Source organism: Phaseolus vulgaris, chromosome 4, assembly GCF_051622355.1.
Source record: "Phaseolus vulgaris cultivar YP4 chromosome 4, ASM5162235v1, whole genome shotgun sequence".
NCBI lineage: Eukaryota > Viridiplantae > Streptophyta > Magnoliopsida > Fabales > Fabaceae > Phaseolus > Phaseolus vulgaris.
In genome coordinates, this window is record NC_143501.1 from 2,336,442 (window position 1) to 2,361,861 (window position 25,420).

The window sequence follows — 25,420 nt, forward strand, 5'->3', positions numbered from 1 at the left end:
CACAAACAAACCTTCCTGTCACCCCTTGCAGTGGTTTATTAAAAAATTATTGCCAATCTTGTGGGACGAATATGGAGCTCAAGTCTCAGCAAAACCTCAATAGACACAGTGACAAACATCTGGTAAAAATTTCAAATGTCAATCACACCCAAGTAATGAATAGATGTCAGATGTCACAATTTGTCTATCCTCATAAAAGGATTTATTAAATTTTCCATTGTTCGCGTTCTCGGTGTCCCTCTCTTTTAAGAGAATTCGCTGCATGTTAAATCCTTGTAAAAATATTGTAGATTTTAGGTATTATAAAATAAATTTTTTTTAAAAAGAATGATTTCTGACTAAATTTTTTTTAAAAGAGGTTAGGGTAGATGTAAAAGCAAAATGTAATATCTATTCGTTGATAAAAGTAGGATTTATTTTCTTTGTAAGTGATTTTTTTTTCAAAAGCATGCATAAAATGAAACTTTTGAACTACACTAGAAACAAATTGAGAAACATTCATTAGAAAAAAAAGAAGATTAAAAAAAGTGTACAAGGTCTAATAAGAAAAGTGGGTTCTATTTTATTTCTTCAAAGACAAGTTTAGAATCAAATAGACCCACTAAGAGGTTCAACAAAACAGTTTGGTTCAGAAATCCACTTTCCAATCTACAATGTTCTAAGAATTAATGTTTAAAGTATTTGCATTTCAAAACTCCATTCTCTCAATTTGTCTCTCAGATGTTGGAGTTTGCTCGGGAACTGTACAGGAACTCCTCATCAGAACCCAATTTCAAGGTCTTCTACTTATTTCCTCTGTATAATATCATGGTACAGTGCTACACACCAACTTTGGAAGAGCTGTGGAAGAAATAAGGTAGAAAGAAACAAAAGCATAAGCACATTGTTCCATTTAGATCATTTAGTTCCAGTGATCTATTATTAAGTTTAAGTTCATTTTTTTTGTCAGAAACTGTAGTAACATGAAATAAGAACACAGAATACTCTGTTCGGAATGGATGCCAAATGCCAAACCACCTTCACGATTTTCGTAGTATTCTAAAATTAGGAAAAACATTCGGTTGGAATTTAATTTCAACAGAAAAATTGAAATAATTTTGCACGAAAATAAGAGTAAAATAAAAGTAATTGATTCATGAAAAACGTAGTTGAGTTCAAGTATATCATGTGCTGCTCTTGTTTGAAAAATGGCAATTATAGGGTTACCGTTTGCAACTAAGAAAATGGTAATCGAAAAGGTACAAAGATATTCTGGAGAATTCTAACCTGTTGAAGTGCCAGACAAATTCTAATTTTGAACTTCTGACTCATCTTCTGACTCATCTTCTGACTCATCTTCTGACCAATCATCCAGTTTCAGTTTTTGGATGTGAGCAATCTTTGTCCAGTCTTCGCCATCTGGATTCCGACAACGCTCCTTCAGCAATGGACAATCCCATATTGCAAGAGAAGAGATGGATTTGGGGAGACCCTCCGCTGGTAAGCATTCAAGGCTGGGACAAACCTCAAGTGTGAGAGAGGAGAGGTGGCAGAGACCCTTGTAGTGCATCTTTTTAAGATTTTGGCAATATTGGATTTGTAGAGAGGTGAGAGAGCGTGGCAGCAAAATTTCATCGGGAAAACACTCCACCTCCAAATTGTGAATATACAAGCTTTGAAGAGATGTGTTGGGATCCAAGTTGCCTCTCAAGTAGGCGATAAGTTTTAAAGATGAAAGAGACATTCTTTTTATATTTAATGGCAAACCTCCATCTGGGAACAACTCAACTTCTGGACAAGTAACTATATGCAGCACAGTAAGGGACGGAAACAGGATTTGCATGGGTTTGGGAAACAGGAATGATTTAAATTCAGGGCACTCATAAATACGTAGATACTTGAGATGATTATGAGCGTACTCCTGTGAAATTCTTCTTAGGTTTTGGCAGTCTATCAGTTTAAGAGAACGGAGCTTTGGAAAGAAATGTAGTCGAAAGATTGTAAGAGAGTCGGTGCCTCCATCAGTATGCGATGTGTCCATACTGTTTCCGCTAATTCTGAGCTCATCACTAACAACTTCTTTCGTACCTTTCAGTTTCGGACATTTAAACACAAGAAGCTCTTGAAGACGTGGAAAAGAAGTAGTTTTACACTCCCATTCTTCCCATTCCTTCATATTGAAGAATGTCAGCTTCTCCAAGCGTGCAAATGAAGAGTTGCTCCCATAAAATTCAGCACCAATGCTCACTATTCCATCAAGCCCTTCAATCTCAAGGATCTTCAGTGATGACAAAAGTCCAAGGGGAGGCAAACATAGGCAGTATTTACAGTCCAGCAAGCTTAAGAACACCAGGTTTGATAACGAATTATCGAATTCCCAACTTGGGAATTCTGTAGCATTGTAGTTCCAGATTGACAAAATCTCCAAGTGATTGGAAGGTTGTAGATTCTGAAGTACTTCCTTTTCTTTCTTTGGATCATCAGGGATGTGGTCCGACTTCCAATTTAATTTTAGCTCCACAAGGCGTTTATCTTTCAAATTTGCTTTTAATGCATCCAAAGGATTCCCAATATTCTGCACGTCAATGATTGATAGCCTTCCATGAAGATTGAGTCCTCCCAATCCGCCCAGTTCCTTAGTACTTAGCTCACTATTTTTATCCACGAAAAACATACTTAGTACTTGAAGATTCTTCAATTCTCCAAAATGCATTGGCATCTTTCTCACTTTTGTACCTTTAAAATCCAGGCAACGCAATTTGGTAAGCTTATGCAAATTTGAGGGAAACTCCTCCAACATTGAACAAGAGCTCAACTTCAGTATTAGTAACTTATAGAGCAAACATATCGAGTCAGGTAGCTTTTGTATCTCTGTAGATGAAAGATCTAACGATTGGAGATGTTTAAGATCACCTACAGAATCTGGGACCTCTCTAAGGTCTAAACAACCACGGAAAGATAACACGCGTATAAACTTAATATTGGAAAACAAATCATGTATCGAAATCTTGAAATCCCATGGAGATCTCCCATATTGTGAGATAGAAAAAAATGAACGAAGTTTTTTAGCATCAGTTAAACTCTCAAAACCATCAAAACTTTTGACGTCACGGAATTCAAATGAAAAATGACGGGTTGTTTTCTGTATATATTGTTCATTATCAAATTTCAACCTGAAACAGAAATCCGCATATACATATTTTGCCAAATCATTCAGAAGGTCATGCATGACGAAACGCCCTACGACGCTTGATTTGTTAAAAAAACACCTTGACAGTAGATCATTGAAGTACTCTTCCCCAATTTGTTCTGGATGTCTAATATGTTGTGTACTCAGTAGAAAATTTTGGGCCATCCACAAAAAAATTAACTCCTCCTTCACAAACTCATAATCTTTGGGGAATAAGGCACAATAAGCAAAGCACCTTTTAAGATGAGAAGGAAGATGGTGATAGCTCAAAAATAACGCAGGAATAATTTCACTGTGTTCTTTTGGTAACTCCCATATCTCACTTTCCAATATGTTCTTCCAATCTGAAATGGATGAATTTGTGCTCAAAAGACATCCAATTGTTTTCAGAGCTAGAGGTAATCCCTTGCACTTCTCAACTATTCTTCTACCAACCTTCATGAACTCATCATTCAATTCAATATCACCATCTTTTAATGCATGATTTTCAAAAACTTTCCTGCATTCGTCCTCTCCTAATTGCTTTAGAAGATGCACTTCAGACCTCATGCTAGAAGCAACTTTCTCACTGCGAGTTGTGACAAGAATTCTACTTCCTGGAGCCCCATAGCTAAGAGGAGTTTGCACAGCTTCCCATTCTGCTGGTCTTTCGTTCCAAACATCATCCAAAACAAGAAGAAATTTCTTTCCTGACAATTTTTCTTTCAGTTTTTTGTGAACCATTTCTAGGTTCCCACTATCATCTGTTTTATCAGTGATTGCCTCAAGAATTGTTCTTGTCACGGTCAAAACATGAAAATGATCAGAAACACAAACCCAGGCCTTGATATCAAATTTTACATCTTCTATCTTTGGGTCATTGTACACATGCTGGGCGAGTGTGGTCTTACCCAACCCACCCATGCCCACAATGGAAAATATTGATGGGTGGTTAGGATTGTCGATTTCAGATGTGAGCCAATTAATGATTATATCTTTGTCAGCATCTCTACCGTAAATAACACTTTCAACCACCAAAGAAGATGATGGCAATTTCTGTGACACTCTACTGCCTGATCTATCATTATCATCAGAATAAGTACCCTTTTTCAAACCAAGAGCATCCTTTTGGTTTGCAAGATATTCTAGTCTCCGCAGGACTTCTTTCATCCCTGATTCAATTTTCTTGTTAAATGAACTGAAAGTAGAGTTGAAGAAATTTGATACCTTGGAAGTAAAGGTTTGAGGTTGGGATTGAGCTTCGACTTGGCATCTGGTGAGTTCATAGTCTATTTCACCCAACAGATCCTCTGCATCAAAGACAGCCTCTTTGACAGCAACAAGCCATGCTTTGACGTGTGGATCTGTTAGCTGCTTTAGTTCAGCATCATCAGCGAGAGCATTTATGGAATGCAGCATGATGTTCAAATTGGCGAGCAGTTTCTCATCAAGTTTTCTTCTACGAAAGAAGTCTAGAAGTTGAGGAGAAGCGAGCCTGTCGAATGCAACCTGAAGAAAGGCGGAAAGAAGAGCACCACCAACAAGTTCTGCTGCCATGGTAGGAAGGAGTTGGAAATGAAGTGAATGGAAGTGTGTGATTTGAAATGGACAGTGATTAAGTGCAAGGAATCTTTCTCTTTGATGGCTGCTCAACCAAGACCTTTTTTAAGTCTTCCCATCAATGGTTTCTGATAAAAAAAATATTCACAGCTGTAATCCATGAATGGATGTCTCACAATAAGATGCAATAAACAAATATGCCTCTTAAACTTTAATTGCTTTCATATTCTCTAACTTCAGATATATTATAATTAAGCATATCTATTTTATGTACTAATTCTCATCCTTTCTTTATTCACTTAATTGCGTATCTCATGAGATAATTAACCCAGTTTAGTATATGCAGCAGTTATTGTGAATTAACCAAGATTTGGTTTATTGGTCTTTCTTTGTCTCTTCATTTGTCACCTTTTTTCAATTTGGTTCAATATTTTTATCTCTTCATTTATATTTTTTTAATTTTATTATTTTGAAAGATCTTAAATTGGTTTTACTTTTATTTAAAAATTGTCATAATTTTTTTAATATTGCTCCATTTACTAACTCTAAAGTGAATAGTAATTAGATATTTTTATTTTTTATTTTTTGAGGTGGATAGTAATTAGATATGAATTTTTTATTAAATTTTGATATGCGATCTTAGAACTTGTGTATATAGGGACAGAATGAAATAAGATGGTGGGATACTTAAAGGGTCTTATAAAGCTAGATATTTATTCTTAAATAAATAGGAAATGTTTTTTTAGTGGAAACAAAAACATTTTGCATTTTGACAAATTTTGGGAAGAAGTTACTATAAAAATGTTGAAGAATATTTTTAAAAGTTTGGCATAATCGTCTTGGTCATGCTACTATAATACTGTGACGACTAGAATAATGAAACTGGTGCAAAATTCCATGTATTAGATGCTCTATTTTGTTAAGATTCTATTGTTGCTAAATATCATCAATTGCTTTTTCATGATGATGAAGATGCCAAGGAACCCTTGTCACTGTTGTTGAAACCTGCTTCTGTGATGAAGTCAAAATTTGTGTTCTGATACATGTGTTACCATCCTGAAAGGCTTGTTTTTTATGTTCTTCAATATAAAATTTTAGCACGTTAAAAATTAGCACCTGCATTGGACATTTTATTATTATTTTATATATTTTACTAATTTATTAAATGTTTACATATATATATATATATACTCCAGGTCTGTATAATGCATGAATGGAGTTAGCTAGACCCAGCAACAGTCCCAATATCTTCTTCCAAGTCTTCATACATACTTTAGCACTTATGTTTTAAGATCCCAGTGGAAAGCATGAACATAAACTGTCTATAACTAGGCATTCCAATGGAAGCATTCACTCAACTTTGGAATCAAGGGTTTGGAACACAATAATTTTTCTTGTGTAATCTAATCGAAATGCATTACATATTTCGGTGAACAACCCCAAGGTTAGAACTATAGTACATGTGTAAGAAGAACACAAAAATAAAGGTACAACATGCATTATGTTTCTGCCGAATTTTAGTGCATTGAAATGTGTATGTACAACAGCTCCATGCTTTGTCAGAGACATTCCACACGGTTGGCTTCTGTTCAACACTGTGTCCTCTCTCAATTGAATTCCGAACCGAATCAGGAATGGAAGAAATAACTCAGTATTGTCCACATTCCATGAATGCCAAAGCTCAATTCCCAAGAACATCGTGCTGCGTGTAGCATGGTGATGGTGAGGGTGTTGTTTTGAGTATGCAACAATTTCAGTGTCATAATCTTGTATTTTGGGGACTATAGTTCAAGCAATAACCATGCTGGAGAGCCGGAGTTACTTATCCAATGGCAAGTAATTTTTAAGTAATACACATGTTTGATGCATCACTTTGAGCAGAAAAACAGCCATTCGATTCTCACTTTCATCGATGGGTTGGGAACCAGGAATATAGGAACCATCTGCTATTTGCACAGCCCAGTTGTATATGCGTTCTGTCGATGAAAAGAGGTGCGACGCGACAGTTTCAGCAACAACATTCCAGTTTTGGTCTGCTAGAAGAGACACAAGGGTGACTGGTAGATCATTCACTACCATTTGTTGGTCCACGATCATAAAGGGCATATACTTGCAGCATGAAGCAGATAACAGACCAAGAAACTGCAGTGCCTGCACAAAGTAAGCTCCAAAACAAATGAATGTCTGAAAATTAATGCATTTATCTTTTTCAAATAAAGAATATGCAACCCTCTTATAGCACACCAATTCTTGTTGAATTTAGTTTTCGAATTTTTCCATGATATGCCTGAAAGTTACTACAAATAGGGGTGGGCAAAATCCAATCTACATCCAATCCAAATCCAAATAAATGGATTGGATTTAAAATCCACATCCACTTTAACAAAACCACATATATTTGGATTTCTTTTTAAATCCATTTAAAGTGGATTGAATCTAGATTAAATCCACTTTGTTAAATCCATTTTGTCAATTACATTAAATCCATTTTGATATGAACATACACTAACTTGGCTCAAACTGGGCCTAAGCCGACTCAACCTGGACGCACACCAAAATCGACTCGGGCCTGGACGACTCGACATCAGTCCGGGCCCGGACGACTCGAGATCGGCCCATGCCCGGACAACTCGACATCGAACAGGCCCTCTCAGCTCGACATCGGCCCGAGCCCAGACGACAAGACATTAGGCACAGGACCGAACAACTCAACATCAGCCTGGGCCCGTACGATTCAAGATCGATACGGGCCCGTACGACTTAACATCGGCCCGGGCCTATACGACTCGAGATCGCCCCAGGCCCATACGACTCGACATCGACCCGTGCCCGTACGACTCGACATCGGCCCGGGCTCGTACGACTCGACATCGGCCCGGGCCCGTACGACTCGACATCGGCCCGGGCCCGTACGACTCGACATCGGCCCGGGCCCGTACGACTCGATATCGGACCGGGCCCGTACGACTCGAGAGCTGCCCGGGCCCGTATGACACGACAGTTGCCTGGGCCCGTACGACTCGATATCGGCCTGGGCCCGCACGACTCAAGGCCCAGACCCGTACGACTCAAGGCCCGGGCCCGTACGACTCGAGCCCGGGCCCATACGACTCGAGCTCGGCCCGGGCCCGTACGACTCGAGCTCGGCCCGGGCCCGTATGACACGACAGCTGCCTGGGCCCGTACGACTCGAGATCGGCCTGGGCACGCACGACTCGATGCCCCGTCTCGTACGACTCGAGCTCGGCCTGGGCCCGTACGACTCAAGATCTGCCCGGGCCCGTACGACTAGAGATCCGCTCGTGCCCGTACGACTCGACATCGGCCCGGGCCCGTACGACTCGAGATCGGCTCGGGCCCCTACGAATCGACATCGACCCGGGCCCGTACGACTAGAGATCGGCCCGGGCCCATACGACTCGACAATGGCCCAGGCCCGTACAACTCGACATTGGCCCGGGCCCGTACAACTCGACTCGAGATCAGCTTGAGCTCGCACGACTCGAGATTGGCCCGGGCCTATACGACTCGAGATTGGCCCGGGCCCGTACGACTCCAGATCGGCCCAGGCCCGTACGAATCAACATCGGCCTGTGCCCGCTCGGATTGACATAGGCTTTAGCCCGCTCGAATCGACATTGGCCCGTGCCCGCTCTGCTCAACATCGGCCCAGGCCTGCTCAGCTCAACATCAGTCTAGGTCCATGACAACGGCCCGAGCCCGCTCGACTCGACATCGGCTCGGGCCCACTCGACTTGACATCAGCCCGGGCTCGTTCAACTTGACATCAACCTGGGCCCGCTCGGCTCAATATTGACCTTGGCCCGCTCAGCTCGGAATCGGCCTCGGCCCGGACGACTCGACATCAGTTCGAGCCCGGACACTCGACAACGACCCGGGTCCGAACGACCTGACATCGGTTCGGGCCTGCTCTGCTCGACATCGGCCCGGATTGTCTTGGCTCAACTTGGATCGGACCAAGTCAAAACCCAACCCAAAATGCAATTTGGATAATCCAAAAATATATCCAATCCATATCTAATCCATATCCAATTAAATGGATTGGATTTAAAATCCAAAAATATGGATTTGGATTTAAGATAAATCCATTTAAATGGATTAAAACTAATATGGATTTGGATCCTTATGGATTGGATTTTGTAATTTGGATTTTTTGCCCACCCTTAACTACAAATAAGTTGTGATAATCAGTAAGGAACTACTACCGTGGAAGGAAAACTGGATACGCAGCTAATTTCAACAGCATCAATAAGCCACTGTTTTTAAAACATCTCATAACATAATACAGGCAACAAACAATAGAAATTATCACATATTGTAAAAGATTACTACTATTATTGTGTGACAGAACTCAATATTTTTCTTGATGGGGAAAGTTGGATGAAGAGATATCGTACAATATATCATGTATGGACACCATACCTTCAAGAAATCCAATAGCCAACTTTCTGGAGCCTTCCCTAAGCATCTTACAGCCTTGGACCATTCCTCTGACATCCCCTGACACTACACTTACAGAAGATTGAACTGCCGGCAATAAAGTAAATACAACTTCCATGCACCTCTCAATATGAGATATGTGACTAGATGTATCCACAGAAACCTCGTCCAGGCATTCATAGAGACCTTTCCAGCATGAAATAGATAACAAGCTTTTGTGGTAAGTGCCCGACTCTATATATGAAGTAAAAGACAATAAGTGATTGCTCACATCACCAAATAGTTTCTCAAGCCTGGAGTTTGAAAACACTTTTACAAGGTCTGCCAGATGGTTTAGCAGACATGACTGCAGATTTATTTCAAGTGTTCTCAATCTGGAAAAGTCAGATAGCTCATCAAGAAAAGTTAGAAGCGAATCAAATTGATTTGCATGAGCCATTGCAAACATGGTGGATTCCTCCCCAAGAGTTCCATTCTTGCAAGTAGAGTCTTTGGGTAGCAATTCAACAACTTTGACCTCATACCTCATACAACGCCTAATAATTGAGCCCCAATCCAAGCATGGCAACCTGGGAGCTCTAGAAAGACACCTTAATACAGCAATGACTGTGTCAACAGTTCCGGGCTGAATTTGGATGACAAAATAAGAGAAAAATGAGAAGTACTAACAAAAAAACATATCATAAAACTATTGTAATAGAAAATATAGATGTACAACGGAAGTTTATCATATACACACACCCATGCCAAAATCAAAGAAAAAAATAATTAAATAGGAGAAGCAGAAGTAGTTACTGTGTTGAATTCAGTTTACGCAATGGCACAAAACATGTAAGAAATAATGCAATGATGAATATCATCGAATAACCAAGATCAACAAAAAACCAAGATGATTTTATTGTTTAAGCCAGTAATTAAAAAGGGTACACGAAAAAGTGTAATATTAAATTCATTCATAAGACTTCTAAAAAAACACTTAAGTTCAAATCCCAACAACTAGCTTCCAGTGGACACTTCAAATTTATATATAATCATGACTAAATGATTTATGGATTTTAAGCTACTTTTGTAGTTAGTTTGATTTTCAACTCCCAAACGTGATAAGAAAATCTGTTTACATAATTCTAAAAAGAAAAATTAAGCATCAACTTAGACATTAAAAGCAAAGGATCACACCTTCTATCGGACAAAGAAAGGAGAATAAACAGAAAAAAAGAGTTACAGATGGGAAGGAAAGTAGTCCAATGCAAGCAAGCAAATGAATAAATATATATAAAAATTTATACAAAATAAAACATTTACCTCAGTGTATTTGAAATCCATAAGCCACAAACTAAGCTTCAAAACAACACTGTCCTCAGAAAAACTATGGGAAACAGATTTTGAACTAGTTTCAGCTACACTGCTATCACTATCAACCCCCAAAAGTTCCCTGGACCATAAATGATGTCGAAGGAAGGCAAGCACCCAGGAAGCAAACTGTTGTAGCTGCTGAGTATCAGAATTCTGTGCCACAAGAAACAACTCTTGCACCAATGATGTCAAGTATGGTTCAAAATCAGAACTTGATAGGAGAGGGCCCATTACAGAGGAAGACTCCTGTTTTTTAAATAGTAAGATATTTAAATATGAAGCAAGAAAAAAATAAATAATACGATGAGATAGCTGGTATCAATTTTTATCAAAAAGGTAAATTACCTTCTGATAATCAGATTGCTTAGTGTACTTTGGAAAATTCATATTGACCAAAATTTCTGCACCTGCTCCAATAGCATTAACAACTCCTAGCATGCCACCAAGATGAACAAGAGAAGGGAAAGCATTCACGTAACATTTCCTGAACAGTTCTAGTAAACATTTAACGTGTTAAGCCTCAATAGAGTAAACACCTTCATTCAATATACAAGAAAGTACAGTCCCTGCTCCAGCACATGATGCCATCAGCATACTATGGTGCGAAATGCCAGACTTTTTCACAGAAATTAACTCGGAAATCAACTCTTTATAGGCAATCACAATGTGCTCCAACTCAGCATCATCCATCAATTCCATTCTCTGGCAAAAAGCTACTATAGTGGGAAGTGCAATACAGGATCCTAGTGCTAAAACAATTTCAGATTCTTTCCCTAGAAAAGTTTTTATTTCAACTAGTGAATGCACATATGGAAGTCATGATATTACCAAGTTCTTTATCTTAATAACTGTCTCCAACTCTCCAGCTCTGTATATTGCACTAATGGAGTTAGCTAGACCCAGAACAAGTCCAGCAACACCCCAGATATCTTCTTCCAAGTCTTCAGTGTTGTCAGATATTTGTTCATATGCTTTACCACTTATTTCATATGAACCCAGTGGAAAGCATGAACATAGACTGTCTAAAACATCAGAAAAACATCGAGCTCTCTGTTGAATCATTGTAGCTAAGGAAGTAATAATTCTTCCTAGCAATTCAGATTCTGGAATCTTCTCTGTTTCTTTCATCACAGTAGAGGTAACAGAAGTTTCAACCCTGGTAAGAAGATCTTGGCAAGAAAAACCCAATCCAACACCACATGCTCCTTTTACAAGGGAACTTCTGCCATCAAAAAGAACCTGGAAGTTCATACAATCACTTAAATGCAATGCCAGAAAATCTTATCAATAAGTTTCTCTCAAGAGTGAACCAAATTGAAAAAAATTAATAAAATTGACAGAATATTCCATTTAAAACTCTGACTTTAGCCTTCATGTGTGTAGTAGCATTCTTACTTCTCAACTATCCTACTACAATGGAAATTGGGAACCTAACTGGAAGAAGATAAATACGTAAAGCAATATTTTGTTTAAGAAAATTCATGATCCTCAAGAATGAAAATTTTTGAAGTTGTCAATGTCACTTGATGAGTTGGGATATAACTTCTAATTTTTCATTTTCTATAATTCACCACCATCATTATTATAATCTATGTCGACAACGTATAAGTGTATGCAGAGGAATCTTAGACATGCTTACCTATGAGCAAGAATAGGATCATCTTTGTAACCTTGCACATGCTTTGCAATGACATCCCATGCAGTGTAAAAATCTAAAGAAGTCAACATATCAGATCAGAATGCTATTTAACAAATAAATTGAACATGATCTGGTATCAAACAATTGTAAATGCATAAATTACTATTCCTTGGTATAGTATTGTTCCACAAATATGTTTAGAAAATTACCAATCACATCAGCTTCACACAGGAAGGCAAGGCTTTGCAAGCCTAGAGCTTTAATTACACGATCTTGGTTCTCAATGCAAGACTGTTAAACCGTAATTTCTCATCAAAGGATGCACTGCAAAAAGAAAATCAAGAAAACAGTACAGGCAGAGCATACCGAAACAGACAAGATGAGATCAACACCCCTATCAGGACTTCTATGGCAAACATCTCGAATGGAAGCAGCCATGCTGATGCAGATTTCTCTCTCAGATGTGAAATTGGTGAACCCTTTAGGGAGCAAGACACCCTAGATAGAGACAAATGTAAAATATATATATATATATATAGGAAAAATTTACTGTAGTAAGATTTTGAAGACATGGCCAGGGACTGTAAAATACTCAAACAAAATTGGAATTTCAATCCTCAATAAAAATCTAAGAAATATGTTGCATGGACAAAAGATAGAAAGAATGAGACAGACAAAATGCCAAACTTTCAGATTGTACATAAATTTATAGAAAACCTTTTTATGTGACCTTTTCATGGATTCACAAGAATATATCACAGTACAGAAAGAATTGTGGTTTTATGTGTAAGAACTGTTTACTTAGCATCAAAGAATTGTGGATTTAAGTTTGAACTTTGCTTGGGTGAATATGTCCTCTCAAGTCTCTCATCTTCAGCATAAAATAGTTATGCATGCATGTCCACCTAAAATAATATTTGTTGCAATGGAGATACAGGAAAGTGTAGAGTGAAAAGCTCACTAGCAAACTCCCAAAGGCTCGATCAATAGTCTCCCAGGTTCGACAAAGCAATCTAGTTGCCGTAGAATGTAATGAGCTGCATGTTGAGGAAAAGTATTTAAAACTAAATTGCATGTATATTTAATATTTTTAAAAATGCAAAATGATCATATTTTAGTTTCAAGGCCAGGATGACATTTAAGCACCACAACGAATTTTCTATCTTTAAAACCAAACACCCTCCACCATGGTGACTTGAAGAAGAAGAAGATGATGATTTAGGCTATACAACCGTATCCAGAGCACTAGATTTGTACTTATATTTACGGGCACAAGTACAGAAGGGATATGTCATTAGCAAAGAATATTAAAAAACCAGTAAGGCTCCTGAAAATAATACAAAGGAAAAGCAGAAATTATAAAGACAAAATTGGCTTTTGGATGTCATTATGTTCCATTTTCCAACTAAAGACAAAAGCAGCTCAGAATTCACATACTTTGATTACATTTTTATGTTATACTCAATGCTAAAAAAGGGACCTCAATGGTACACATCATCTCTCCAAAAACAGGATACTAATGAGCAAGAATAATATAATAATAACAATATTATTTTTTTAAAAGAACCAAACAAAATACACATTTATACAATCTAGCTGGTGTACGCACACTTTTGCATCTTTGTTAAGCATTGGCAGGATAGTTTGAACAACAAGTGGAATCATTGCCGAGTGTGAAGCAAGTGATGGCAGCATTTCAAAAACTTTTAACTGCAAAAAGAACCAAAAAATAAGAGAGGAAGAAAAATAATGTACATATGATGGGAGACAAAAGAACAAGGTAAGACATGCAATAAGTGTCACTACAAAATGGAGAAATTACCAGCATATCATGGCAATTGACATCATTTCTTCTGAATATATTACTGTAAAACATAATTGTTAGCAACAAAGGAACTCCTAGTTTGGGATCCATAATGGCAATGGAAGACAAAGAATCGACAGAAGCAGCCCCATTGATGGATGTATCAATAAAACATTGAGAACAGAACTGAGTAACAAGGGCATCTCTGCAAGGCAGACATTGAAATAACATTAATTTCTTGCATCCTTTAACACAACTATAACTCCATTTCACAAAAGCTAAAAGGTTATACCATTCAGAAACACTTCCTGAGAATGTGAGAGAGGTAATGAAGATTTTCGTTGGTCAACAATTGACAGACAGAACCCTCTTAAATGGGAAACCCAAGATGCTGGTCTATCATACATTATTTCACTTTGATTCAATCCCGGTAAAGTCAACTTCAGAAGGGAAGTTCTGGAAGAAGATTCTCCATCCTGAAAAAACATATACATATTTCTTAAAGTCTATTATTTGCAACTAGACAAAGAAAGAGTATGCAAGAGCAGTATCCTGGAAAATTCATAAACATCTTTTCCATGAAAATATGAAATATGAACACTTTAGAGATTGACTTAGAACTTGATGGAAAATGAAAGTGCATTGGACTTGCATGCATGCTTAAACCTCAAAATCAAGACAGCTATAGAAAACATACCACTATCATATTTCCACTTCAGGATCAAGAGAAGGAGTTTCAGTATAGAAATTTGTTCGTGTTCAAGTTCTGATTGAACAATGATTATGAATAATGATACAATAGTTGATGACAAACCAGGTAACCATGCTAACCCAATATCTTTCTGTACAGTTAACAAGCGCATAAAGAGTTCACATACGGGCTCATCGCCACCAGGGTGCCATTGAAGACATGTAGATATGAAATATGTTTTCAATTTTTCTTTCTATAGAACATATATTGTTGTGTTCTAGAATTATTTTTCCGAAATGATACTTTTTTAATTTTATTTTGAAATTTTTTGTTAGAAAGTAACAATCTCTTTCTAACAATGTGTTGGATGCAGGTTAAAAAGGTTGGATGTAAGGAGAATTTTCCTAAAAAAATAATTTAAAAAAATCCTAAACCCAATAATGAATTGTTTCGGATTAACGAACACCACATATAAAAGAAAATTGGCACTTAAATGCATCACATATTCACGTATGAATCGTCAATTTTAAAACAACAAATTTGACCTACATCAAAACCATTAAAACATTTTTTCATAAATATTTAATTTCATGTCTGAGTTGAAAACATTCACTAAAAAAAAAAAAAAATGTTTATAAGCGAATACAAAAAAAGTTATAAATAAATTTTATAAAATTAAATTAAATTTAAAATTAAATTTTTTTTCCAATCATGATAATGTATATTCTAATTCCTACTTTCAAAACACATTTGGTTGGAATTTAATTTCAACAGAAGAATTGAAATAATTTTGCACGAAAATAAGAGTAAAATAAAAGTAATTGATTCATGAAAAACATAGTTGAGCCATCCTCCTTTAATAAATATCATGAGTTTAAGAAGTATAACATGTGATGCTCTTTTTTGGAAAATGGCAATTATAGGGTTACCGTTTGCAACTAAGAAAATGGTAATCGAAAAGGTACAAAGATATTGTGGAGAATTCGAACCTGTTGAAGTGCCAGACAAATTCAAATAGGTGCACGCCTAATTTTGAACTTCTCACTCATCTTCTGACTCATCTGAGCAATCATCCAGTTCCAGTTTTTGGATGTGAGCAATCTTTCCCCAGTCTTCGCCATCTGGATTCCGACAACGCTCCTTCAGCAATGGACAATCGAAGATTGTAAGAGAAGAGATGGATTTGGGGAGACCCTCCGCTGGTAAGCATTCAAGGCTGGGACAAGTATGAAGTGAGAGAGAGGAGAGGTGGCAGAGACCCTTGTAGTGCATCTTTTTAAGATTAGGGCAATGAGCGATTCGTAGAAAGGTGAGAGAGCGTGGAAGCAAAACTTCATCGGGAAAACACTCCACGTCCAACTTTTCAATAGTCAAGCTTTGAAGACATGTGTTGGAATCCAAGTTCTGTCTCAAGGAGGCGATAAGTTTTAAACATGAAAGAGACATTTTTTTTATATTTAATGGCAAACCTCCATCTCGGAACAACTCAACTTCTGGACACTTAGTTATCTCCAGCCCGATAAGGGACGGAAACAGGATTTGCATGGGTTTGGGAAACAGGAATGATTTAAATTGAGGGCAATCATCAATACTTAGATTCATGAGATGATTATGAGTGTACTCCTGTGAAATTCTTTCTATGTGGTGGCAGTCTATCAGTTGAAGAGAACGGAGCTTTGGAAAGAAATGTAGTCGAAAGATTGTAAGAGAGTCGGTGCCTCCATCAGTATGCGATGTGTCCATACTGTTTCCGCTAATTCTGAGCTCATCACTAACAACTACTTTCGTACCTTTCAGTTTCGGACAATTATCCACATGAAGCCCTTCAAGACGTGGAAAAGAAGTAGTTTTACACTCCCATTCTTCCCATTCCTTCATATTGTCGAAGTATAAGCTCTCCAAGGATGCAAACGAAGAGTTACTCCCATAAAATTCATCACCAACGCTCACTATTCCATCTAACCCTGTAATTAGGAGGGTCTTCAGTGATGACAAAAGTCCAAGGGGAGGCAAACATAGGCAGTATTTACAGTCGTCCAACTTTAAGAACACCAGATTTGATAACGAATTATCGAATACCCAACTTGGGAATTCTATACCACTGTAGTTCTTGATTAACAAATGCTTCAAGTGATTGGAAGATTGTAGATTCTGAAGTACTTCCTTTTCTTTCCTTGGATCATCAGGGATGTGGTCCGACTTCCAATCTAATTCTAGCTCCACAAGGTGTTTATCTTTCACATTTGCTTCTAATGCGTCCAAAGGATTCAAAATATTCTGCACGTCATTGATTGATAGCCTTCCATGAAGATTGAGTCCTCCCAACCCGCCCAGTTGTTTAGTACTAACCTCACTATTTCTATCGACGATAAACTTATCCAATTCTTGAAGATTCTTCAATTCTCCAAAATGCATTGGCATCTTTCTCACTTTTGTACCTTCAAATTCCAGGCAACGCAATCTGGTAAGTTTATGCAAATTTAAGGGAAACTCCTCCAACTTTGAACAAAATTTCAACTTCAGTATTAGTAAGTTATAGAGCAAACATATCGAGTCAGGTAGCTTTTGTATCTATGTAGAGGAAAGATCTAACGAATGGAGATGTGAAAGATCACCTATAGAATCCGGGACCTCTCTAAGGAATGAACAATAACTAAAAGATAACATGCGTATAAACTTAATCTTGGAAAACAAATCATGTATCGAAATCTTGAAATTCCATTGAGAACTCCAACCTTGGTTGATAGGAAGAAATGAACGAAGTCCTTTAGCATCAGTCAAACTCCCAAAACCATCAAAACTTTTGACGTCACTGAATTCAAATGAAAAATGACGGGTTGTTTTCGGTATACATCGGCCTTTATCAAATTTCCACCTGAAACAGAAATCCGCACAAATATATTTTGCCAAATCATTCAGAAGGTCATGCATGACGAAAATTTCTACGAGGTTTGATTGTTGAAAGAAAGACCTTGACAGTAGATCATTGAAGTACTCTTCACCAACTTCTTCTGGATGTCTAATCTGTTGTGGACTTTGTAGAAAATTTTGGGCCATCCACATCAAAATTAACTCCGCCTTCACAAACCGATAATCTTTGGGGAATAAGGCACAATAAGCAAAACACCTTTTAAGATGAGAAGGAAGATAGCGATAGCTCAAAAATAACGCAGGAATAATTTCACTGTGTTCTTTTGGTAACTCCCATATGTTACTTTCCAATATGTTCTTCCAATCTGAAATAGATGACTTTGTGCATAAAAGACATCCAATTGTTTTCAGAGCTAGAGGTAATCCCTTGCACTTCTCAACTATTCTTCTACCAACCTTCATTAACTCATCATTCAATTCAAGATCACCATCTTTTAATGCATGATTTTCAAAAACTTTCCAGCATTCATCCTCATCTAATTGCTTTAGAAGATGCACTTCAGACCTCATGCTTGAAGCTACTTTCTCACCACGAGTTGTGACAAGAATTCTACTTCCTGGAGCCCCATAGCTAAGAGGAGTTCGCACAGCTTCCCATTCTGCTGGTCTTTCGTTCCAAACATCATCCAAAACAAGAAGAAATTTCTTTCCTGACAATTTTTCTTTCAGTTTTTTGTGAACCATTTCTAGGTTCCCACTGTCATTTGTTTTATCAGTGATTGCCTCAAGTATTGTTCTTGTCACGGTCAAAACATGAAAATGATCAGAAACACAAACCCATGCTTTGATATCAAATTTTGCATCTTTGATCTTTGGGTCACTGTACACATGCTGGGCGAGTGTGGTCTTACCCAACCCACCCATGCCCACAATGGAAAGTATTGATGGGTGGTTAGGATTCTCGATTTCAGATGTGAGCCAATTAATGATTATATTTTTGTCAGCATCTCTACCGTAAATAACACTTTCAACCACCAAAGAAGATGATGGCACTTTACTACCTGATCCATCACCAAAATAAGTACCCTCTTTCAAACCAAGATCACCCTTTTGGTTTGCAAGATATTCTAGTTTCTCCAGGACTTCTTTCATCTCTGATTCAATTTTCTTGTTAAATGAAGTGAAAGTAGAGTTGAAGAAATTTGATACCTTGTAAGTAAAGGTTTGAGGTTGGGATTGAGCTTGGACTTGGCATCTGGTGAGTTCATAGTCTATTTCACCCAACAGATCCTCTGCATCAAAGACAGCCTCTTTGACAGCAAGAAGCCATGCTTTGACGTGTGGATCTGTAAACTGCTTTAGTTCAGCATCATCAGCGAGAGCATTGATGGAGTGCAGCTTGATGTTCAAATTGGCGAGGAGCTTCTCATCAAGTTTTCTTCGACGAAAGAAGTCGAGAAATTGAGGAGAAGCGAGCTTGTCGAATGCAACCTGAAGAAAGGCGGAAAGAAGAGCACCACCAACAACTTCTGCTGCCATGGTAGGAATTGGAAAATGATTGGAAGAATGGTAATGAATAAGTTGAAATGGATACAATATGTATTGATAGGATGAGTAGTAAAGTATTTTAGAAAGGATGACTTGACTTTAAAGATGGTGGAACATACTTTTCTTTGAGTCTTTCTTAAAACCTTAATTCCACAATTATTCGTTGCATTCACAGGTTCAGCCAATCATAGAGTTATTGATGGTTGGGTTTAAACATTGGATATATATTTTATGTTTCATTAGTTTTATATTCAATGGTTTTGGTGAGTTGAATAAGGTCGATAGAACCAAAGTCAAGAAATAATTGTTTATTTTGTGATATGATATTTAATGAATAAAAGTCTGACAATAATGGTGTGTTCTAGGTAGTTATTTTATTATTCTATCTGTACCTTCAATTAGTGGAAAGAAGATACCCTTAAATAGCGATCACTTAAATAATTATTTAACAGTTTTTTTATGTATTTCAAGTTAAAAAGAAAAACATTCTTATCATTTGGAAATTCTTCCGTGATATGTCTCAGCTTCTTTGTGAAATACTGAGGCAATAAATATTAAGAGCAATTTGGTTATCACAAGCAAGGGTCTTCTTTCATTAATATCTACTGTGCTGAATTTCAAACAATCACCTCTGAACTGATATTCTCTGTTTTCTTAATTGCCAGATTTTTTAAATATTTATAATTTCAATTTTATATTGTTTTCAAAATTTTAAAAAAAAATGTTTAATTACTTTTGTAGCTTGTATCTTTACTTTTCATCTAATCTTTAATTAATTTATATAAATGTATTTATCATATTGACTTAAATATTTTAGTTCCAGAAGCGAGGTCATTTGTCTATTAATTAGGTAGCAATACAATTTTTTAAACAATGTAAACAGACTTTTAACAGAAATCAATGTTTAGTTGTAGATCAATCATAACAAAAGACTCATTCCTTCTAAGAGTTATTGGAAATTTGAGGATCCATGGTGGAAGAGAATAACGCCACAAAGTATCATCTGACAGTTCAACAATGAGTTGAAATTGTGAATTGCATGAGTTGATTTCTCTAATCTAAGAGTCCAAGAGGTGACAGTTTGAATATACAAGGTTTCTAGAAAGGTGTTGGCTCCCAAGAATACCTTTTTATCTCCTTCTATACAGGACCAAACATAACTTCACACTTTTGTTAGTTGCTGTTCAGAGTCTTTACACTTGTATGCACAATTTTTCTGTTGCAGGAGAATCTTCAGATTGTGGACTAAGGAGAGGTAATAAAACAGCAAAACATACTTAATTATCACTTTATTAGATTTGAAATAAAACAGGAGAGACATGATTTTTTTTCCAAAGAATCAGAATTGATTGAGAATGGATACTTAATGAGATGCAATCTATTCAATTTTGTTGAAGATTGAAGAGTGATTTCTTAAATACCTGTCATGCAGATTTTCAAAAAATCATGAGAGAAAAGGCAGCCTATCAAGTGCAATGAAATTTTGAACAGTTAAATGTGTAAATGTGTGAATGCTGACAACACAACCATTCAGTCTCAAACCACACGCAGCATTCATTCTCATTTTATATATGACTTGAAATATTTAATCTTTAATTTAATCTAGCTTTTGTTTCTGCCTGACATAGTGTTTGGTACATCTTGCATAATATTTAGTCTATTTGTCTTTCTATATTCATCACTTTTTTTCAATTTTCTTACCTTAATTGTTAGTTTTCAAAACTGAAAGTAGCATAATTAATTGAAACAGTGGTGTGCATTGCAGAAAAGTACGCTCTATTTTGTTCTTTGAAAAGCAAATTTAGAAGCAATAGACCCATGAAGAGTTTGGTGGACAACATTAAGTTTAACTAGAAAACCTTTTACAGTTAAATTTTATAAATAAATGGAAATCTGAGGAGGAAAATGTAATGTCAGAAGTAAAAGCTATTTGCAATGCTCACTGCTTCAATGCCATTCCCAACCGAAGATTAGGATCCTCTGCCAACCGAAGATTGGAATACTGTGAAAAAAAGATAATGTGATTATCAATCAAATCATTAATTTGAAATTAACAAACCAACAAAAGAAATCAGTAGACGAGTCATGGATACATAATACATTAGCATAAGAGATTTTGTACAACTAAATTTTTAGATCAAGGTGTGGGAGATCAAACAAATCTCCGATCAATGTTTGAGCAATGAAAATTCTCAAATTGTAAGAGAAGAGATGGATTTGGGCAGACCCTCCTCTGGTAAGCATTGGAGGCTGGATTTTCAAGATTTGTGTTCAAAGTAAGTGTGGCAGCAGAACTTCATCGGGAAAAGACTCCATGTCAACCTTTTCAATACACAAGCTTGGAAAACATGTGTTTACATCCAAGGTCTCTCTCAGAGAGGCCATAAGTTTGAAACTTGAAAGAGACACATGTTGAAAATTCCACATCGAATGTCCTTTATGTGCACTGCAGTTTCCATTCATCTTTTCAATAATACATTCAGGAATCAGTAGTGGTGTTAACAACTAAATTTTTGGGGTCATTTTTTCTCCAGTTTCAGTGATCTATTATTAAGTTTAAGTTCATTTTTCTTTCTCAGAAACTGCCATAGCATGAAGTAAATGAAAGAAGGGAAAATGTGACTATGAAAACAAATATACTCATATTCATATAGCAAGATAAATGAAGATGAGGCCACCACAACTTCCAAATACAGACAACCTTCACTGTCTAAAAATAGGAAACATATTTGGTTGAAATTTATTTTGAACACGACAATTGAAATAATTTTGAAGATATTGTGGAGAATTGGAACCTGTTGAAGTGGCAGACATATTGAAATAGGTGCACGCCTAATTTTGAACTTCTGACTCATCTTATCACCAAACATCCAGTTCTTGGATGTGAGCAATCTTTGTCCAGTCTTCGCCATCTGGATTCTGACAACGCTCCTTCAGCAATGGACAATCCCATATTGCAAGAGAAGAGATGGATTTAGGGAGACCCTCCGCTGGTAAGCTTTGAAGGCTGGGACAATTAAGAAGTGTGAGAGAGGAGAGGTGGCAGAGACCCTTGTAGTGCATCTTTTTAAGATTTGGGCAATGATTGATTCGTAGAGAGGTGATAGAGGGTGGTAGCAAAACTTCATCGGGAAAAAACTCCACGTCCAAATTTCCAATACACAAGCTTTCAAGACATTTCAAGCTCTCTCTCAAGGAGGCGATAAGTTTTAAACATGAAAGAGACATTTCTTTTATATTTAACGGAAAACCTCGATCTGGGAACAACTCAACTTCTGGACACTTAGTTATATACAGAGCAGTAAGGGACGAAAACCGGATTTCCATGGGTTTGGGAAACAGGAATGATTTAAATTGAGGGCAATCATGAATATATAGATTCATGAGATGATTATGAGCGTACTCCTGTGAAATTCTTCTTAGGTTTTGGCAGTCTATCAGTTTAAGAGAACAGAGCTTTGGAAAGAAATGTAGTCGAAAGATGCCATCAGTATGCGATGTGTCCATACTGTTTCCGCTAATTCTGAGCTCATCACTAACAACTACTTTCGTACCTTTCAGTTTCGGACATCCACCCACATAAAGCTCTTCAAGACGTGGAAAAGAAGTAGTTTTACACTCCCATTCTTCCCATTCCTTCATATTCTGGAATTCCAAGCAATCCAAGGATGCAAACGAAGAGTTGCTCCCATAAAATTCAGCACCAACGCTCACTATTCCATCAAACCCTTCAATCTCAAGGGTCTTCAGTGATGACAAAAGTCCAAGGGGAGGCAAACATAGGCAATATTTACAGTCCTCCAACTTTAAGAACACCAGATTTGATAACGAATTATCGAATACCCAACTTGGGAATTCTGTACCACTGTAGTTCCTCATTGACAAATTCTCCAAGAGATTGGAAGGTTGTAGATTCTGAAGTACTTCCTTTTCTTTCCTTGGATCATCAGGGATGTGGTCCGACTTCCAATCTAATTCTAGCTCCACAAGGTGTTTATCTTTCACATTTGCTTCTAATGCATCCAAAGGATTCAAAATATTCTGCACGTCATTGATTGATAGCCTTCCATGAAGATTGAGTCCTCCTAGTTGCTTAGTACCTAGCTCACTATTTCTGTCCACGAAAAATGTACTCAGTACTTGAAGATTCTTCAATTCTCCAAAATGCATTGGCAACTTTGACACTCTTGTACCTTCAAATTCCAGGCAACGCAATTTGGTAAGTTTATGCAAATTTATGGGCAATTCCTCCAAAATGAAACAATAGTTCAACTTCAATATTAGTAAGTTATAGAGCAAACATATTGAGTCAGGTAGCTTTTGTATCGTAGTACGTGAAAGATCTAACGAATGAAGATGTTTAAGATCAGCTACAGAATCCGGGACCTCTCTAATGTCTGAACAACCAAAGAAAGATAACACGCGTATAAACTTAATCTTGGAAAACAAATCATGTAGGGAAATCTTGAAATTCCAATCGTGAGTCAAAACTTGTGAGATAGGAAGAAATGAACGAAGTCTTTTAGCATCTGTTAAACTCCCAAAACCATCAAAACTTTTGACATCATCGAAATCAAATGAAAAATGACGAGTTGTTTTCTGTATACATTGGCCTTTATCAAATTTCAACCTGAAACAGAAATCCGCACAAACATATTTTGCCAAATCATTCATAAGGTCATGCATGAGGAAACGTCTCCCGAAACCTGAATGTTGAAAGAAAGACCTTGACAAAAGATCATTGAAGTACTCTTCACCAACTTCTTCTGGATGTCTAATATGTTGTGGACTTTGTAGAAAATTTTGCGCCATCCACAACAAAATTAACTCCTCCTTCACAAACTCATAATCTTTGGGGAATAAGGCACAATAAGCAAAGCACCTTTTAAGATGAGAAGGAAGATAGCGATAGCTCAAAAATAACGCAGGAATAATTTCACTGTGTTCTTTTGGTAACTCCCATATCTCACTTTCCAATATGTTCTTCCAATCTGAAACGGATGACTTTGTGCGTAAAAGACATCCAATTGTTTTCAAAGCTAAAGGTAATCCCTTGCACCTCTCAACTATCCTTCCACCAATCTCCTTTAGCTCATCATTCAATTCAAGATCACCATCTTTTAATGCATGATTTTCAAAAACTTTCCAGCATTCATCCTCTCCTAATTGCTTTAGAAGATGCACTTTAGACCTCATGCTAGAAGCAACTTTCTCACTGCGAGTTGTGACAAGAATTCTACTTCCTGGAGCCCCGTAGCTAAGAGGAGTTCGCACAGCTTCCCATTCTGCTGGTCTTTCGTTCCAAACATCATCCAAAACAAGAAGAAACTTCTTTCCTGACAATTTTTCTTTCAGATTTTTGTGAACCATTTCTAGGTTCCCACTGTCATCTTTTTTATTTGTGATTGCCTCAAGAATTTGTCTTGTCACTGTCAAAACATGAAAATGATCAGAAACACAGACCCATGCTTTGATATCAAATTTTGCATCCTCGATCTTTGGGTCACTGTACACATGCTGGGCGAGTGTGGTCTTACCCAAGCCACCCATGCCCACAATGGAAAGTATTGATGGGTGGTTAGGATTGTCGGTTTCAGATGTGAGCCAATTAATGATTATATCTTTGTCAGCATCTCTGCCGTAAATAACACTTTCAACCACCAAAGAAGATGATGGCAATTTCAGTGGCACGTTACTACCTGATCCATCACCAGAATAAGTACCCTCCTTCAAACCAAGATCACCCTTTTGGTTTGCAAGATATTCTAGTTTCTCTAGGACTTCTTTCATCCCAAATTCAATTTTCTTATTAAATGAAGTGAAAATAGAGTTGAAGATATTTGATACCTTGTAAGTACAGGTTTGAGGTTTGGATTGAGCTTTGACTTGGCATCTGGTGAGTTTATAGTCTATTTCACCCAAAAGATCCTCTGCATCAAAGACAGCCTCTTTGACAGCAAAAAGCCATGCTTTGACGTGTGGATCTGTGAACTGCTTGAGTTCAGCATCATCAGCGAGAGCATTGATGGAATGCAGTTTGATGTTCAAATTGGCGAGGAGCTTCTCATCAAGTTTTCTTCCACGAAAGAAGTCCAGAAGTTGAGGAGAAGTCAGCTTGTCGAATGCAACCTGAAGAAAGGCGGAAAGAAGAGCACCACCAACAAGTTCTGCTGCCATGGTAGGAAGGAGTTGGAAATGAAGTGAATGGAAGTGTGTGATTTGAAATGGACAGTGATTAAGTGCAAGGAATCTTTCTCTTTGATGGCTGCTCAACCAAGACCTTTTTTAAGTCTTCCCATCAATGGTTTCTGATAAAAAAAATATTCACAGCTGTAATCCATGAAT

At 37.3% G+C, this 25,420-nt stretch overlaps 3 protein-coding genes and 2 pseudogenes across 6 annotated transcripts in view; all 5 read right to left on the bottom strand.

The window, feature by feature from the left end:
* Nucleotides 1-542: 542 nt before the first annotated feature.
* Nucleotides 543-4,817, bottom strand: LOC150027781 (putative disease resistance RPP13-like protein 1). 2 transcript variants are annotated; one of them, XM_090301262.1, is made up of 3 exons: nt 1,979-4,817; nt 1,267-1,936; nt 543-840 (listed from the first exon to the last, which is right to left on the bottom strand). In XM_090301262.1, exons 1-2 carry the CDS (start codon nt 4,703-4,705, stop codon nt 1,289-1,291), a joined length of 3,375 nt encoding a protein of 1,124 aa, XP_090157388.1. In that variant the 5' UTR covers nt 4,706-4,817; the 3' UTR covers nt 543-840; nt 1,267-1,288. The 2 variants fall into 2 exon arrangements, with proteins under 2 accessions (XP_090157388.1, XP_090157387.1); XM_090301261.1 differs by having other exon boundaries at nt 1,267-4,817.
* Nucleotides 543-19,147, bottom strand: LOC137836695 (putative disease resistance RPP13-like protein 1). Its single transcript, XM_090301263.1, is given in 2 exon segments — nt 543-840; nt 15,646-19,147. A coding segment is annotated over 1 exon segment (3,369 nt). The 5' UTR covers nt 19,067-19,147; the 3' UTR covers nt 543-840; nt 15,646-15,697.
* LOC137836351 (putative disease resistance RPP13-like protein 1) lies at nt 543-25,365 on the bottom strand. Its single transcript, XM_090301268.1, has 2 exons — nt 21,871-25,365; nt 543-840 (listed from the first exon to the last, which is right to left on the bottom strand). The coding sequence occupies exon 1, from the start codon at nt 25,250-25,252 to the stop codon at nt 21,935-21,937; it is 3,318 nt and encodes a 1,105-aa protein (XP_090157394.1). The 5' UTR covers nt 25,253-25,365; the 3' UTR covers nt 543-840; nt 21,871-21,934.
* On the bottom strand, nt 6,527-14,671 carry LOC137836691 (protein RST1-like; annotated as a pseudogene). The gene is made up of 13 exons (XR_016520482.1): nt 14,663-14,671; nt 14,258-14,441; nt 13,984-14,170; nt 13,771-13,871; nt 13,123-13,198; nt 12,528-12,659; nt 12,371-12,452; nt 12,162-12,234; nt 10,868-11,744; nt 10,472-10,768; nt 9,152-9,794; nt 8,935-8,985; nt 6,527-6,859 (listed from the first exon to the last, which is right to left on the bottom strand). The product of XR_016520482.1 is annotated as a protein RST1-like (transcript).
* The window catches only part of LOC137836723 (putative phospholipid-transporting ATPase 8), a 90,723-nt pseudogene continuing 85,333 nt past the window's right edge, over nt 20,031-25,420 (bottom strand). The window contains exon 10 of the transcript XR_016520484.1: nt 20,031-21,077. The product of XR_016520484.1 is annotated as a putative phospholipid-transporting ATPase 8 (transcript). The remainder of the gene's footprint in view (nt 21,078-25,420) is intronic.

Bases quoted from the DNA above. Each gene is read 5' to 3' on its own strand.
- LOC137836351 (XM_090301268.1), bottom strand. From the start codon at position 25,252: ATGGCAGCAGAACTTGTTGGTGGTGCTCTTCTTTCCGCCTTTCTTCAG.
- LOC150027781 (XM_090301261.1), bottom strand. From the start codon at position 4,705: ATGGCAGCAGAACTTGTTGGTGGTGCTCTTCTTTCCGCCTTTCTTCAG.